This window comes from Eretmochelys imbricata, chromosome 6 (assembly GCF_965152235.1).
Source record: "Eretmochelys imbricata isolate rEreImb1 chromosome 6, rEreImb1.hap1, whole genome shotgun sequence".
Lineage (NCBI taxonomy): Eukaryota > Metazoa > Chordata > Testudines > Cheloniidae > Eretmochelys > Eretmochelys imbricata.
In genome coordinates, this window is record NC_135577.1 from 127,138,008 (window position 1) to 127,155,615 (window position 17,608).

At 44.0% G+C, this 17,608-nt stretch overlaps 2 protein-coding genes across 2 annotated transcripts in view; one reads left to right on the forward strand and one right to left on the reverse strand.

Moving 5' to 3' along the window:
* The window catches only part of SAV1 (salvador family WW domain containing protein 1), a 37,600-nt gene extending 32,316 nt beyond the window's left edge, over nucleotides 1-5,284 (forward strand). The window contains exon 5 of the mRNA XM_077819671.1: nucleotides 3,809-5,284. Within this exon, the coding sequence (XP_077675797.1) occupies nucleotides 3,809-4,010 (202 nt within the window). The 3' untranslated portion in view covers nucleotides 4,011-5,284. The remainder of the gene's footprint in view (nucleotides 1-3,808) is intronic.
* A 7,579-nt stretch (nucleotides 5,285-12,863) lies between these two features.
* The window catches only part of ATL1 (atlastin GTPase 1), a 43,322-nt gene continuing 38,577 nt past the window's right edge, over nucleotides 12,864-17,608 (reverse strand). The window contains exons 13-14 of the mRNA XM_077820795.1: nucleotides 16,093-16,107; nucleotides 12,864-12,974 (exon numbers count right to left, since the gene is read on the reverse strand). Of these exons, the coding sequence (XP_077676921.1) occupies nucleotides 12,864-12,974; nucleotides 16,093-16,107 (126 nt within the window). The remainder of the gene's footprint in view (nucleotides 12,975-16,092; nucleotides 16,108-17,608) is intronic.

Genomic DNA, 17,608 nt, shown 5'->3' on the forward strand with positions numbered 1-17,608 from the left:
GAAGCGATTAAAAAAATTAGTCGTGATTAATCACTCTGTTAAACAGTAAGAGTGTCATTTATTTAATTATTTTGCGGTGTTTTCTACCTTTTCAAATATATTGATTTCAATTACAACACAGAATACAAAGTGTACAGTGCTCTCTTTATATTTATTTTTATTACAAATATTTGCACCTAATACAAGTACTGTAGTGAAATCCCTTTATCATGAAAGGTTTCAGAGTAACAGCCGTGTTAGTCTGTATTCGCAAAAAGAAAAGGAGTACTTGTGGCACCTTAGAGACTAACCAATTTATTTGAGCATGAGCTTTCGTGAGCTACAGCTCACTTCATCAGATACATACCGTGGAAACTGCAGCAGACTTTATATATACACAGAGAATATGAAACAATACCTCCTCCCACCCCACTGTCCTGCTGGTAATAGCTTATCTAAAGTAATCGTCAGGTTAGGCCATTTCCAGCACAAATCCAGGTTTTCTCACCCTCCACCCCCCCACACAAATTCACTCTCCTGCTGGTGATAGCCCATCCAAGGTGACAACTCTTTACACAATGTGCATGATAATGAAGTTAGGCCATTTCCTGCACAAATCCAGGTTCTCTCACTCCCTCACCCCCCTCCAGAAACCCACCAATGTGATTTATGCCATCATGTGCCAGCAATGCCCCTCTGCCATGTACATTGGTCAAACTGGACAGTCTCTACGTAAAAGAATAAATGGACACAAATCAGATGTCAAGAATTATAACATTCATAAACCAGTCGGAGAAAACTTCAATCTCTCTGGTCACGCAATCACAGACATGAAGGTCGCTATCTTAAAACAAAAAAACTTCAAATCCAGACTCCAGCGAGAAACTGCTGAATTGGAATTCATTTGCAAATTGGATACTATTAATTTAGGCTTAAATAGAGACTGGGAGTGGCTAAGTCATTATGCAAGGTAGCCTATTTCCTCTTGTTTTTTCCTGCAGGAGAGTGAATTTGTGTGGGGGGGTGGAGGGTGAGAAAACCTGGATTTGTGCTGGAAATGGCTTTTAGATAAGCTATTACCAGCAGGACAGTGGGGTGGGAGGAGGTATTGTTTCATATTCTCTGTGTATAGATAGAGTCTGCTGCAGTTTCCACGGTATGCATCTGATGAAGTGAGCTGTAGCTCACGAAAGCTCATGCTCAAATAAATTCGTTAGTCTCTAAGGTGCCACAAGTACTCCTTTTCTTTTTGCGAATACAGACTAACACGGCTGTTACTCTGAAACCTGTCATTATGCAAGTCACTGTTATAGCAGGCATCACAAGATATTTACATGCCAAATGCGTTAAAGATTCATATGTCCCTTCATGCTTCAACCATCATTCCAGAGGACATGCATCCATGCTGATGATGGGTTCTACTCTATAACAATCCAAAGCAGGGCAGACCGATGCATGTTCGTTTTCATCATCTGAGTCAGATGCCATCAGCAGGTTGATTTTCTTTTTTGGTGGTTTGGGTGCTGTAGTTTCCACATCGGAGTGTTGCTCTTTTAAGACCTGAAACCATGCTCCACACCTCGTCCCTCTCAGATTTTGGAAGGCACTTCAGATTCTTAAACCTTGGGTCGAGTGCTGTAGCTATCTTTAGAAATCTCACATTGGTACCTGATTTGACAAAACAAAAGGCTGCTGTGAAAGTGTTCTTAAAACGAACGTGTGCTCAATCATCATCTAAAACTCCTGTAAAATGAAATATATGGCAGAATGCATGTAAAACAGAGCCGGAGACCTACAGTTCTCCCCCAAGGAGTTCATTCACAAATTTAATTCATGTATTTTTTTTTTTTTTAACGAGCATCATCAGCATGGAAGCATGTCCTCTGGAATGGTGGCTGAAGCATGAAGGGGCATACAAATGTTTAGCTTATCTGGCACGTAAATACCTTGCAATGCCGGCTACAACAGTGCCATGCAAGTGCCTGTTCTCACTTTCTGGTGACATTGTAAATGAGAAGAGAGCAGCATTATCGCCCGTAAATGTAAACAAACTTGTTTGCCTTAGCAATTGGCTGAACAAAAAGTAGGACTGAGCGGACTTGTAGGTTCTTAAGTTTTACACTATTTTGTTTTTGAGTGCAGTTATGTAACAAATACCTACATTTGTTAAGTTGCACTAACACGATAAAGAGAGTGCACTGTATGAGGTGAATTGAAAAAGAGTATTTCTTTTATCATTTTTACAGTGCAAGAATTTGTAATAAATTTTATAAAGTAAGCACTGTATACTTTGTATTCTGTATTTTAATTAAGTTAATATGGTTGAAAATGTAGAAAAACATCCAAAATATTTAATAAATTTCAATTGGTATTCTGTTTAACATGCAATTAAAACTGCGATTAATCGTGATTAATTTTTTTGAGTTAAATCGCGTGAGTTAACTGCGATTAATCAACAGCCTTAGTTTTTTTTCCTCACTTTCTTTTGTTTTGCTTGCTTCCCCGTTTTTGTGTGGGTGACGGTTTAGCTTTCCCAGCAGTTATTCCTAACCTGTTTGCCACTGGGCAATCTCCCACCCCCACTGTACGATCATCTGTATGTACTTTTATAATAAGGATATAAATGAAGGGAGGAAGATTTGACATCTCAGAATGTCGTAGCACAAAGAGTAGTAACATGAGGAAGGAAAACTGAATATTCAGGGAAATATTCAACAATAATTGCAGCTATGTAGTGGACTTGGACTATACTGGTTGATATAATACAGGTTAGCTCAGACAGTGAAGTGATGTAGTGTATAGTCCCGCAAAACCCAGAAGGTCGTCTTAGTTGATCCAGACTGCCATATTTTGCCGTGCTCATTTATGCAATTGTAACCATTCTAATAAAAGGACAGTAAAACAGTTCAGCGATCAATAGTGCTGACTTGCTTTAGGGATAAATTTGGGCATCCTTCATTTGCTTGATTATGTGGAAATGTGAAACTGAGGTGTAGGTCAAATGTTCCAACAGGAGAGCGCTCTGATGACCGTTCCATTGCAAAATGAAGGCTTCGCTTTGTGAACTCTGCTGGCTGCACTGTAAGTGTAGCAGGTAGAATAAAGCTATGAATTAACCAAGGGCCCTGCAGTATCCTCCTTCACCAGCTGTAGTTGTTAAGGCAGGGGCACTTCAGGAGCAGACTGATACTGTGGGTGAAGAAGGGGCTTTGCGAAGCCTGTGAAATTCTGCTCTCTAGGAGACAGGCATTTGGGAGTACTGGGTCAATCAGCTAACAGACTTTATTTTTTCAAGTTATTCTGTTGACCTCAGAAGCTGTCCACAGTGGAGTGGGGGTGGCGGGGAGGGGTGTTTCCCTCCCTCCTTCCTCCCCCCGTATGTACACAAAATTCAAACTACTCTTACTTAGGGGGATTTCTTGTGGGGTTTTTAAAAAAAAAAAAAAATTTAATGCCTCCAGAATGTATTCACTACATTTGGTTAATAAGCAGTTGCTTGCTAATGTCTTAAATAATTTTATATTTGTTTTCATAAAATGATTTGGTATTTTTACATTAATATAAATCGACAGTGTGATTGAGTGATTCCTCAGTGTAGCTTTATGGGATTTCTACCTCTTCCTTTAAGAAACAAATTACTGTAAAGATTTACCAGACTAATTTTAATTGTGGAAGACTGCGGCTATCAGAAATAGGTTTGTCAGTGTCAACTACTAAAAATGTCGTCAGTGGTTTCACAGTTACAAAATGGTATGCATCCTGCCTTGTGTATGTGTGTGCTCATAATGACCTGTGAGTATGCATCTCATATATTTATATCTCAAACCAGATACGATCACATTCTGAAGTGGGAACTCTTCCAGCTAGCTGATCTAGATACATACCAGGGAATGCTGAAGCTGCTCTTCATGAAAGAACTGGAACGAATTGTTAAACTGTATGAAGCATACAGACAAGCCCTTCTCACAGAGCTGGAGAATCGCAAGCTAAGGCAGCAGTGGTATGCACAACAACATGGCAAGAATTTTTAAGCTAACAGTTTTTTTAAATGGAATTTCATGAGGACGCAAAGAGCTTTAAAAGTTTTTTTTTTTTTTTTTAAACCACGAACAAGTGCTTTGGTTTAAAAGGCAGCTTATTTTTGTTGATGTTGCACCTTTGTCAATAATTATCCTCTTGAATTTTTTTCTACATCTATAAGGTATTGTTTATAGAATGAAAAACATGTTTGTTCTTTTTCTGTACAAAAGAGTTAGTTTATTATTCTGAGAACCAGTATGGAGGAAAAAACCCTTGATTCTGGTATCTCCTTTTAGCAGCCAGCTGTATTAAGAAGCTGTCTATATATATTTTTACATGGTGATAGATGCAATTTATAAGGAATGTCATGGATGCAAAACGATGTTGTTAAAATCCAAATTAATAAGTTTATTTCCCTTCAGATGCCATGTGTGTCTCTGGGAAGAGTCTGTTCTTTGTGCAACATCTAAGCTAAGATGTTTACTGCTTTAATGTACCGAACACTGATACTGTTACTTTACAGTAACCCTCAGTAATATTACTAAATAGTGCAGAAGCATAGATTTTTTTTTTCCAATCAGAACAAAATGCTTCATTGATGAAGTATGAGGTTGCCTTATATTTTTTCCTATGTTATATGCATTGTAACACTTTAGATTTGCCAGCAATCTGCACAGAACTTTGTCATGGGGCAAGATACCTGCAGCATCTTCAAGACTAAGGGCCGGTCTGCAGTTCAAATATAGATTGACCTAGCTGCATTGCTCAGGTGTGAGATATAGTTAAGCTGACCTAACCCCCAGTGTAGACAGCACTAGGTCAACAGCAGCATTCCTCCCTCGATCTAGCAGCTGCGCCTCTGGGGGGTGGATTACCTACACCGATGGGAGAGTCCCCTCCATTGCCATAGTAAGTGTCTGTGCGACAGCAGTGCCGCTGTGTTACTGTAGCATGTCCGGTGTAGACATACCCTAAGGCCTGCAAGCTGCTCCACATGCATGTTGAGCTAACTGCAGCTGGAAAGCAATAGAATTATCTAACTGACTTATCAGCCATAAATCTCCATGATAAAATCAGGGATGCATTTTTTGTCTTGTAATGAAGTTTTCTTTACACATGAAGTTTTTAACCTGCACAACTACCCCTTCCGGTATCATACTTTGATTCATTAATTGTTTATGGCTCCTTTTCTGAGTGCAATAAATATTGTTGCAAATAAGAAAATACATTTCCTGTAAATCCCATCAATTCAATAAATTTCAATTTTTTGTTTTAAATAAGGAAAGTGTGAATATCATTGATTTACCGAGATTAAAATTTGAACAAAACGTAGCAAAAATACTTTTTGCCTTTTTAAAAGATCAGAGAAAATGGCTTCCAGTGAGCTCCTCCTAACCATGAAAATCCTTTGATCAGAGAACAAAGACATCAGAAATAAGTGGATTCTGGGAAGATTTTATCTTTAACTCAGGAATTAAACTCAGTCCGTGGATTGGGCCAATTTACATTTTAATTATCTGTGAGGCAGGTCTACAAAAACTGATAGTATGCCATCCTTGATCCATAACAGATCTCCCACTGCTAACAGGAGCCTTGTACAAAGGTCCTGGGCAGAATAAAGTTGTTGTTGCATTCAGCATGAGTCCGTGGGAAGCAATGCTCTCTGCTGTTTGAGTGTGCACTACCCAACTTGTGCAAACCACGTGTCGTAATTGGGCTCATCCGGTCCGTATTTACACTTGAATTTTAAAATCTGCTGTTTAAAGCTTTGAAGCCTAACAGCGGCCTCCTGATGAGATGAAATGGATGTGGTTTGTATCTCTGAGCAAGGTTGCAAATGCAGGGAAAGAATGCTCCATTGGCTTTGCATCAGTTCACATGGGGAAGTTTTCTTCACAGCCACAGGAGCAGGAAGCTTTCTTGAAAAGTAACGCTTACATTCAGCACAGTCTGAATCTGTTGCGCGGGCCAGATAAATGCCTCCCTCGGCTAGGCCAGGCCTGGAGGCTGGATCCTTGACACCATTGCTGTAGCTCGGGGGTGGCCAACCTGAGCCGGAGCCAGAATTTACCAATGTACCTGGCCAAAGAGCCACAGTAATACGTCAGCAGCTCCCCATCACACCCACACCACTCCCAGCACCTCCCACCCACCGGCAGCCCTGCCGATCAGCCCCTCTCCCTCCCTCCCCGCACCTCCTGATCAGTTGTTTCGTGGCGTGCAGGAGTCTCGGAGAGGGAGGGAGAGGAGTGAGCGCATAGCAGGCTCGGGGAGGGGTTGGGAAGGGGTGGAGTGGGGGCAGGGCCTGTGGCAGAGCCAGGGGTTGAGCAGTGAGCACCCCCTGGCACATTGGAAAGTTGGCACCTGTAGCTCCAGCCCCGGAGTCGGTGCCTAGACAAGGAGCTGCCTATTAACTTCTGAAGAGCCGCACGTGGCTCCGGAGACACAGGTTGGCCACCCCTGCTGTAGCTGATTAAGGCTGAGGCTTGTCATGGATACTGTGATTTCTCGGTTCCTCCCTGACTTCCTGCAGGAAGGCTGTAGGTGGGTGCGTTGCCGGCCCAGTGAGGAGGGAAGCCTGGAAGGAGTGTTGAGAGGGATCCTGCCTGTCACTCACCTGGCAGCAGCAACTCCTATCCCATGGATCTCTCTCTACCCCCAGACCAAAAGGTTTTGCCCCCCCCACTTCCTTCCTGGTCCCAGCTCCCTCCACCCTGACCCAACTGCTGAACCATCCCCCCAGTCTGGCCAGTCTGGGAAGAAGCGTCAGGAGAGACCGGGACCATTTCCTTCTGCCCTCGCCCTGGAGAGACCTGGACCAGCTGGGACCTCTTCCCCCTCCCCGTGGCAGCAGAACCAGGAGGTCGAGTGGCCCTGCTGTGGAAATATTTGGAGCGCTGATGTTTCCCCCACCCCCACAATATCTCGTGGGACCTGCCGGTGTTCCCACAGGGGTGACAGAGGTGAGAGCAGAACCCGGAGAGGGGCTGGAGCAGTTGCCTGGGCGTATGAGATTGAACTGGCCGTTGGGAAGCAGGTAGGAAACAGCTGGCAGAGACACCCAGGGGAGGGGCAGGACTCTGAGCACATGTGCCAGCCGCTGGGGTGGGGGACAGGTCAGCATCTGGGCACAGGGCACCCCCCCGCCAAGTTCCCCTTCTATCCCTCTGCCCCCTCATTCACAGCGAGCTGCCCCGACCCCTCTCCTGTACCAATTGCTCTATTATTCATTTATTGTGTGATGTGAGAAATATAGAAGCATAAGATTGATCAGTCGTCAGAAGGGATAAATATGATTAGGTATCTAGGTAAGGAGGGCTGAAATCCAAGGCCTACAGGCTGAGGCTTGTAAGATCTTAACTTTAAGGGCTAATATGGCTAAGCTAAGAAACCCTTGACATAAGTAAGTGATTGAAGAATAACCCAATGCCATAAGATTACGGGGAAAGATGTGCCTTCGTACAATATTTAGGAAAAATTAGCCGTAAGATTCATTTTAGATCACAAAATGCTCTAGAGGGGCATTTTTCTTTTTTTCCTACCGTGTCCCGTAACCACAGGATACAGGTTGTGTGCTCATGCTAATGAGAATAAAAGGAACTATACATAACGTATGAAAAACAAGGTACACCAATATTCTTGGGGGACACAATACAAATAAGGAAGAAGAGGGTTGATACTTTCCCGCATATGTGCGGGAAAGTATGAGGTGTAGTCAGAATTAAATTATAAAAAGGGGGTGCCCAGATTGGGAACAGTGAGCTCCCTACGGGAAGACTCCAGCAGGAACCATCTCTCTAGTGATGATCAAACCATGAGAGACCCATCAGACCCTAAGACTATCTAGGAGGATGTGAGTATGACTGTAGCTATGGGTATATGTAGGATTTATCTATGCTTGGATATTCATAACTTTATTGGTAACTTCAATACAATTGGTAAAAGATATTAGACCTTGTTCTTGTGAATGTCTGTTACTTTCCTTGGTCATCTTGTGTTCCTAGAATCTCTAGATCGGAAACAAGTGGCAGAGGTAAAACTGTTGAACTCGAGACTGTAGCCACCAGAGCCGAACCCACAGTGGTGTAATACAATAGCACTAAATTCACTTAAAATAAAAATAAAAGGCTACACGCTCTTGATCCCCAAAGTCTTCACCAGTGATCAGTGGGATGTGATTTAAGAGAAGCACTCTGTCTGTATAGACCGGGGTAGGGAACCTACGGCCCGTAGGCCGGAACCAGCCCACTGCTTAATTTAATTCGGACCGTGGCAAGTCTCCATGCCACAGGCCTAGGCTCCAGAGTGGAGCCAGAAATGGGGTTCAGGGTGCAGGAAGGGAAGCTAGGGTTGCCAGGCCGTTCAAAGTCTGGTTGCATCCATGCAGCTCCCAGAAGTGGCTGGCATGTCCCTGTGGCCCCTTGGCACAGGCGCGATCAAGGAAGCTCTGTGTACTGCTCTTGCCTCCAGCGCTGGCTCTGCAGCTCCCATTGGCCAGGAACCACACCCAAAGGGAGCTGTGGGGGCAGCGTGCACCACGCAGAGCTGCCTGGCCACGCCACCACCTAGGAGCCAGAGATGCTGGCTGCTTCCAGGAGCCAGGGCAGGCAGGGAGCCTCCCTTAGCCCCAGCCTGAGGTAAGTGCCGCCTGGCCAGAGCCTGTATCCCAAACCCCCTGCCCCAGGTTGAAACCCCGTCCTGCACCCTAACTCCCTCCCGGACCCCACACCCCAATCCGCTTGGCCCCAGCCTGGAGCCCCCTCCTATACCCCAACCCTCTGGCCCAGTCCGGAGGCCCCATCCTGCACCCTGAACCCCTCATTTCTGGCCCCACCCTGGAGCATAGAGCCTGGCCCCGAGCCTCCACACCCACCCCGCAGGACTGTGTGTGGCCTGCGACTGATTTTTAATCTGGGTCAGTGGCCCCTGATAGGAAAAAGGTTTCCCACCCCTGGTGTAGACCCTCTTGGCATGAACTGCAAGGTACCTAGTTTGCCAGCAGTCTGCATGAGGCAGAGCAATCTATAGGGCAGTGGTTCTCAACCAGGGGTCCGGGGCCCCCTGTGGGGCCGGGAGCAGGTTTCCGGGGGTCTGCCAAAATAAACCAGAGAGGGGCCAGCCTTAGACTTGCTGGGGCCCCGGGCAGAAACCCGAAGCCTGAGCCCTACCACCTGGGCCTGAAGCCTGAGAACTTAGCTTCGCGGAGCCCCCTGTGGCTTGGGGCCCTGGGCAACTGCACTGTGTGCTACCCCCTGACACCAGTGGCTTTTAGTCGACTGGCTACGCAGAAAACCGGTTGTGGCAGCCGAGGTGGGCCATGGAATTTTTATAGCATGTTCAGGGGGCCTCAGGAAGAAAAACTGCTATAGAGCACTGGCCATGGCTTGGGCAATGAATCCTGCACCCCAAACCCCACAGGAAACCTCCATTGCTTTGCCTCCTCTGAGACGCTGACATGCCGTCCGTGCATGGGCCGCAGGTGGTGGAAAGGGATCTATATGTAAATGTTTGTGCTTGCCTGCTTTGCTGAGACAGCGTTCCCATCCCGTCACCATACAACAGCCACCATTCGCAGGGCGTGCTGCTGTGGGCGGTGCCCCTTCGGTGGGGCAAGAAGGAGAAGGTTGCTGGCCTACTGGACCCCACTCCATGAACTTGGACCCTGGGTGGGTCACATGAAAAAGACAACCTGTAGTTGGTGGGTTGCCTTATTGAAAAGTCTGGGACCCTCCGTAATTGGGTGCATTGAATTTGACTGCTTAAAAAAGGTATTTTTCATTGTTTTGTGACTCACGCAGCAAATTTGTTACATAATTTGTGCAACATTTAAACAAGCATTACCTAATTTGTTTGATGGGTGGGCTGCTTTCCTTAGCAACAATGTAAGCACACTGCTCTATTATAAATGCAGAGGATTTAATCTACAGCTATGGGGGTTGACAAGGAGTAAAAATATCAGTAATAAGCACAAGGGAGTGATCTGCACAATATCCAAACAAGATCGTCCATGGAAGTGGAGGTTTACTATTTTGTTCAACATGCAGCATGCTGCTAGATGAGTCGTAAGGCAAGCTGTGATAAATATTTGGAGACGGCGTCCCACCACCGTAGCGGCCTTGAAATCTGAAGAGGGCAGAGAACGCAAAGTGCAAAAAACTGTCAGATGTTTGAGGGGAAAATGGGAACAACTTCATAGATGGACAGAGTTTTTTAAGCTGAGTCTTTGTGTAGCAAAGCTGCCACTAAAAACCCTTAAATGTAACCTGAAAAATGTTGGAACTGCACCAAGTTCAAGCCGTCTACAGGAATTTTATTTGCCAAGAGTATTTGAAAACAATGTAAACAAAATTAAAAGTAAAGTGGAAGATTTATGATGGAATTGGTATTGTCACCAAGACCACACAGAGAGGGGGGAGAGAGAGAGATTCTCAACAAGTTGGCTGTTTTAAGCTCACCACAATGTGAACATGGATGGTAAACGTGCTTCTGTTGAACTGTGTGGTTTTGGACTTGGTGATCTTTAAGCCCATTAGCCAAGCAATACAGGAAACGTTGGATAAATACGAGGTTTCCTTGGACCAGATCGCTGCTGTTGTGTCACAAGGGAGACGAAGACGACGCGGGGAGTGGAGCATGAAGCCCTTGTTTCAGAGTGCTGTGCTTGTGATGTGTTGCTCACCTGTTAAACTTGGTTGGTTTGATGTGTGGTGTAAAAACTCTGAAAAAGTAAATGACCTAGTTGTGGAATGAGCCATGCATGTAAAGCTCGTTTCTGTATGCTCTTGGAGGATAAAGGAAAGAGTCCATGTATTCCACCCATTCCCATTGTAATGCCCTGGAACAGCAGGTTTAATGCTGCTTTGTTTCATTTAGCCCACTCAGCGGGGACTACGTTCCGTTTTTCAAAGAAGATAAGGGATCGCTCTAGCAGTTTGTGCACTGTAGATGTAACCAATTTGGGCCAGTTACCACAAGTCCTTGAACAGCTGAACGTCTTGTAGATGTGTGTGCCTGCTGTCATGCACAGCTTGACAAAATGTGGAGGATCTGTGCTATGTTCACATAGTGTGACTGATGACACGCGCAACCTCATCACGTGGGCAAAGAGCCTTGCTGATGAATGTGAGTATGCGATGGGCACAGAAGCACTCCTTAACACAGGCTGGAAATGTGAAACATCCATGCAGTGCCACCCTACTGCTAGAGTTTGTTAGCCAGCCGTGGCACTGTTCAATGCCATTCTCGTATTTGACTCAACTCAAGCAAAACTATCTCATGACAGCTGAGAGAGAAGCATTTGAGGCTGTTACAGTTACCTTCAAAAAGTGGAGCACAGCGTGACTATCATGCTTACATTGAAACAGTCTATGAAAAACGACATGACAGTGTTTACCAGGTCTGGAGAAACCTGGAAACAAGATTCCTAATGCTTGCTGGAACTACAGTAGAGTGCTTGGCTGGGCCAGGAAACGGTGTTAAAGAAATTGGATAATTTTCTACCTACAAAAATGTACCTCAAGACCAACGCTTGATCAAAGCCTTTCTATGGACAATGGCTTGTGCCACCATAAACTTAAAAAAAAAGAAATAACTACCACACCAGCTGCCTGTCACTTTCTCTGGCTCTATATTTAAAAGTGTGTCACTTCAGTTCACATAGTTAAGACAAAAAATTTTTGTTTAAATGCCTTTTTTCCTGTGTTTATAGAGAAGTCCTTCCTGAGTAGTCTAAGGATACTATATTTAAAGAGGCATAGATAGTTGAATTTTCATGCATGCAACTTTACACACCATTTCCTCTAAAGTGAGGATTTTTACTAAACGTACCGTGGCTGCTCTGTGGTTTTTGATTTTAGAAAGTCATGACACATCCGCCACCCTCTGAACGATCAGTATTCTCAAATTCCACCGTGCATTTCCAAAAACAGCAGCTAACCTTTCTGAGGGATTACATCTAAAGCAAAGCACATTGTTCGCCAAATAAATGATAGAAAAATAAACCTAGATACATTTTAAGATCTAAGAAAACACCAGTTAATGAATTAATTGTTCACGATATGATCAACTTCATAGGAACCAAAAGGAAACTTTAATACTCTGACAATAAAATAGAACTGTGAACACACTTCCTATGCACTAAATGAAAATATATACAGAAACAGTGAAACTTTCTCAAATACATGTACAAAGTCGTCTTTTTGTGCATTAAAATTATCAAAGGAAAAGCATACTTTCCTCACAATATCATTAAACATACCATAGCAGAAGTGGCCTTACAAGTTCTGACAAAGCACATTAGTACATATTTTTTTTTAAAAAGTGTTGATGTAATTGGGTAGCTCATGGCAGATATGAGGGAAAATGTTGATTAATCAAACCTTTGGTTACGTGATATTTACTTCAACAAGCATATCTGGGAATAATATAAGAGGGTGGTTCTTTTGAGTAATGCTAGGATATACATCTGGAAAACGTATCTTATTACCACATCACGTTAGTGATCTCATCATATTGCACACTAAATTTAAAATGGAAACCAAGATTTCATAAATCAGTCAAAACCAGGCATGAATTATGCTCGATATTAAAAATTAAGAGTATTGTATCTATTTGCAGCAAAATCAAGTATGTACATATAAACAAAATGGAAAACATGCCAACATCTTCCCATCAAACATCGTGTTGTCAAAATTAAAACAAACACATCAAACCATCTTTACAAGTGAATTATTTTGTGTTCTCCCTGCTCCATTTCAGGAGCTTCAGAAACTTGTACGTGAAACTTGTACGTGATTACAACTAGGCGCGTATTTGATGCAAAGGTGTACATGCTTCATTCATGCACCTACATGAAAACATCTGTCTCACATTTTCTTCTTTTCTGAATCTTCAGTCGGTTCTGATTTCTGTGCAGGGAACGCATGGTGATACAAATGTCTGTGGGTTGCTGCTGCACTATAAAGTTTGTACAAAGCCTACAAACCAGAAAAGATGTAATCTGCTTAGATCAGTGAGTTTATAGAGCCAGTTATCTATTTTGCATTCATATTATAGTAGCAGGTTCAAAATAGTCACAATGTACACCTTGACTTCTTCAAATACTTTCATTTCCATCTGTGCTAAGTGTGATTTATGAATTCTGTCTAGAAAAATAAATATAACAAACTAACTCCTTTCCATGCTCCAGTCACTAGAGTGAAATAGGTTCATGGGTCTGTTACTCCCGCTAAGCTAATGGACCTGATTTAGTAAAACTTACTATGATGGTGTGCTGGTTGGACCATCTGTGGTAATGGAAGCAAGGACTTCTAGGTCTAAAAGCGTAAGCCTCTATTGGTTGAGCTAAAGAACCCGTTCAATTTGCATGAAGGGAGTAGCCAATCAATACATTCCTTTACAAGGTCCCTTCCTTTAGAGGGAGAGACGGACAACACCTGATCCATGTGTTTCATAGACTTTACTTTGATTCTGTATAATGTGCAAGAATGAAAATCTTTCCCATTCATCAGTGCTACAGCTTCATATATACGCTGTTTCCATCATATGGCCTTAGCAACAACACAAGGGACTGATAAACGCTGCTCACCTACCAGCTGTTCTTCTAATTGTATGGCATAATTTAATTGAATCAAGTGATAGTGTGGGGTGCTTCAAGTCATATACTTCCTTGTCTAATACGGGTGGTCTCTTGTATAAGTTTCACGTTTAAGATGCAAATGTTAACATTCAATATATCCATGCACTTTTTGTGAAGATCATCTAGGTGGTTGTAAAAACATGCCATGCAATAGCCTTTGATCATCAAATGTACATGCAGTTTTTCTAGAAATTGCTGCTTTAAACAAATGCAGATTTTAGCCTTCGGCATCCTTTATCATACCAGTGGAGGGTTTTGCTGTTGTCTTCAGAGGGGAGAGCACAGACTGTTACAAACAAAACTACCTAATCTAGCAACTAAATCTTTCACTGGCTCCTGCAGAACGCTGATCATGAATGAGAAGATCCTAGCTTCAAAAATAGTTGGGATGAAAAGATGGTAGCTGCCCAAAGGTCTACATTAATTTAATGCATTTTCTTTGATGGATGAGGAATGGTTTAACACAGCCCCCAGCACCCTCATAAGGTCAGTGTGAATCTGTGTTGGTTTTCCTTTTTATCAAAGTTACTGTCATGCTGTGCATAAGACCAGCACAATGCCCATGCACCTCTGTATGGGGAGGGGAGAAGGGGATTACACCCATGCTGCTGAAAATATATACTAGCCACCAAAATAAGGTCTTAATTTTAAACCAGCCATTTCTTAAATTGTTTGAAAATAGTTTTCTTCTTCTGTCCCCCATTGTTTAAACATTTAAGAGGACCACTTAATGCTTGTGTGGGGTTGGGGTTCCCCCTGCCCAATAATCCTTTTTCAGGACTCTATTTTACACAGCAGAGATGAGTCATTGAACTCTGGAGAGCCCCTTGCATTAATAAGAGCATGTCCGGTCTTTGGAAATGAATGCCACCGGCCCAGATTTCTGAGCAGAAACATGCATGTCAGAAAATAATTTCAATTTAGATGCTGAGAATTCAGATGCTTAAAGGGATCAGAGAAGAAATTTTCTGGTAGCCATGTGGAAACTGACTCTGATTTATAAAACTTCCTACTGTACATTTTTTAATGTTGTTCTGCCGGGGGCTTGATGGCAGGGGGCTAATAACCGCCGAGCTAATAACTTGGGGTCCGCTTGTGCACTCAGTTCTCAGCAGCGCACCCTAGCCCCTCAAGGGGAAGTTCTGCTTCAAAATCAACAGCAAGGTGTTAACCATCTGGTTCTTGGAGTTCCGCTGTTAGAGGGGTATCTGAGCATTTGCAGCCGAACGTGTAACAGACATGTTCCAAAAATCAAAGAGCACGTGATTTCTAGGAGTGGAAGCACCAGAGCCGCTCCACCTCAGGCTTGATATGCCTGAGCAATAAAAAGATACAATAAACCCTTGTTCATCCCTTGGAGTCTCTGATTCAAAGGTGCGGTGTCTACACCTAATACTAGTTCCATTTAGAACAGCCTGGTAAAACAGAACAACAGCTTACCCATTTTACAGACAGGCAAACTGGCTTGTCTATACAAACAGTTGGCGAGTGGCAAGCTGAGGGGTAAATCCGTCTCATGCTAGCCTGTGGCATGCTAACTATCCCCATATACCATTCTGCTGTGCACTAAAACCTCCCTAGTGCGCATTGATGATCTCCCATTTCAAAATACAGTAGGTTTTGCCCCAAAGAGGTATGGGGCGGGGGATGTAAATATCTTTTTAAATCTCTATTTTAGGTTGGTGTCTCAGAAACGGGTGTAATGGGTACATTTTGAAAATGTAAGATGCGGTCCTTACTCGGATGAAACTCCGCTTAGCTTCAGTGGAAGTTTTGCAAGATTTGGCTGTTTGAAAATAAACATTTCTTGCATAAGCACATCATCATAAGCAAAAACTTACACCAAAATTAACCCAGATTCCCTCCTCTATTATCCTGGATTTCTTCTCCTATGGAGTTAACTTCTTCCTCATGCTTTTGGCCCTGAGCCTGGGATAGGATCTATATGCACAGACTCATGAGTCTGTGCAAGAGGCCCCATTGGACTGACTGTGTGAATCTGATTGCAGGCTCTGGGCCCTCTATTTGTATGACTGGAGAGACACTGGTCATGCAGAATTGCTTTTCTTGAGATCTAACACTTGTATGCTGTCTTCCAAAGAGACCTAGCCGGTGAACTCTCTAGCAGGGCCCAACAGTGGATGAGAATTTCAAAGGTGCCTAAAGGAGTTAGATACCCAACTCTGCTTGGGAATGGGATGTAAATCCATTGGTCCTTTTGCAAATCCCAGCTGCACTGAGGAATGCTTTAACAGTTCTAGGTGCTATACAACCCTCCTAAAAGAGCAGTGGATACAAAATACGGCTCCCGGCAGAATGCATGGTTGTGAACGTGAAGGTACCAGCCTCGCTGTGTGTGTTACCGCTGTTCATTTTGCAGCTAGAGCAAGCGGCATGACATGCACCCAGTGCAGAGTAGGGTAAAGGCATGGCTCTAGAACAAGAAAGTCACTTACCTCATTCGTGCTTCCCTGTGGGAAAGGCAGTTGGAAAAGGGGAAAAAACAGCATCTCTGTGTATAATGCACTTCCTTGGTAATGTTACAGCATTCAGCTTTAGTTACACAGTCACTGTCTGTTACATTGGCTTAAACAGCTTTCTTAAGGGTAAGACACCTCCCCCCAGCCCTTATCCATTAACTCCAGCCTTCCACACCGTCCCCACTTTGGATCATGTTCCCCTAGCTGCATGCTCTAAGGGCACAATACCCCTATTCCACATGCATCTATACAACAAATACAACCATGTCAGGCAAGTTGGTTACGCTGTGGTTGTTCCCTAAGTTGATTAAAGACATGGTTCCAATTTGGACCATAACCATGGTTTCAGATCCGCTCAGGCACAATGTGCAGGGGCTTGCTAGCCACACCTTCCTTCGGGACCTGATTCTGAGCCTGTATGCAGTTTACACTGGTTTCCCACCACTGATACAATGTAGTAACTCCTGAGTTATACCGGCATAAGAGAGGAGTGGAGGGAGGAAGGTGATTTTTGGCAAATTTGTAGGTGGGGAAAGGTGGCTCCACCCCTCAATCCCCCATAATGGTCGCCACCGCAGGGCCTAAATCAAGTGCCCACTTTCCCTGGCAGAGCAGCACCTCAGCTTGCCCTAGGAGATCCAAAGAGACAGACGGCTCTGATGGGGCCATTCTACTGCCAGCGGAGGGCTAGCACTTTGCTCACATACAGAGCTGTTTTGCCAGTGAAATCAGTTGGCATTAACATGCTGCATCAGGCTTTTAAAACAGGGCTGAGCACGTCCAACTCGGCCTAAAATTGAATGACCAGCTCCTCAGCTGGTGGCAATCGGAGTAGCTTCATTAGCCAGACATTAATGGTGCTATTCCGATTTACACCAGTTGAGGATCAGGCTCTTAATGCTTTGCAAAGCCTAGAATCAGGATCAATGTTTCCACGTTTTTGTTTTTAAATCCAATGAAAACTAGTTCCAAAACCAATATATCACCTCCTCCAAGTTCTGCAACCCCCAAACGTTGCAGCGCTGTATTAGATTGGAAGGTTTGGGGGGCAGGGAACATCTGTGTTTGAGCAATGCAGATAACCCCAGAAGGGACAGAAACAAGAGCATAGCAGGAACAGGGGTATCCTGCACGGTCCCACGCAAACAAAAGCCTGCTATCTAACCCCCTGTCTCTCTGCTTTGCCTGTCCTTGCTGCCTTTCCCCTCTGCTCACAAAAGTACCATGATATAATAATGCCCTCTTCCCGTCCCCCAATGGCCTGGCCCTCTGGGTGTACAGACCTGGTGGCCTGGTTAACCCTCCGCCCCCTCAATTTATCATTTCCTTGCTCAATCCAAGGGGAGGGACAAGGCGGTTAAAATTAATAGTGCTGCCCTGCTCATCCTAGTTAAGACTCTATTAGCACGTCCATTGGAAACCCCCATTAGCAGTTTGAGGCAAGGGGGCTGCACCAGGCGGATTCTTGGCATATTGGCACTTGGGTAAGTTT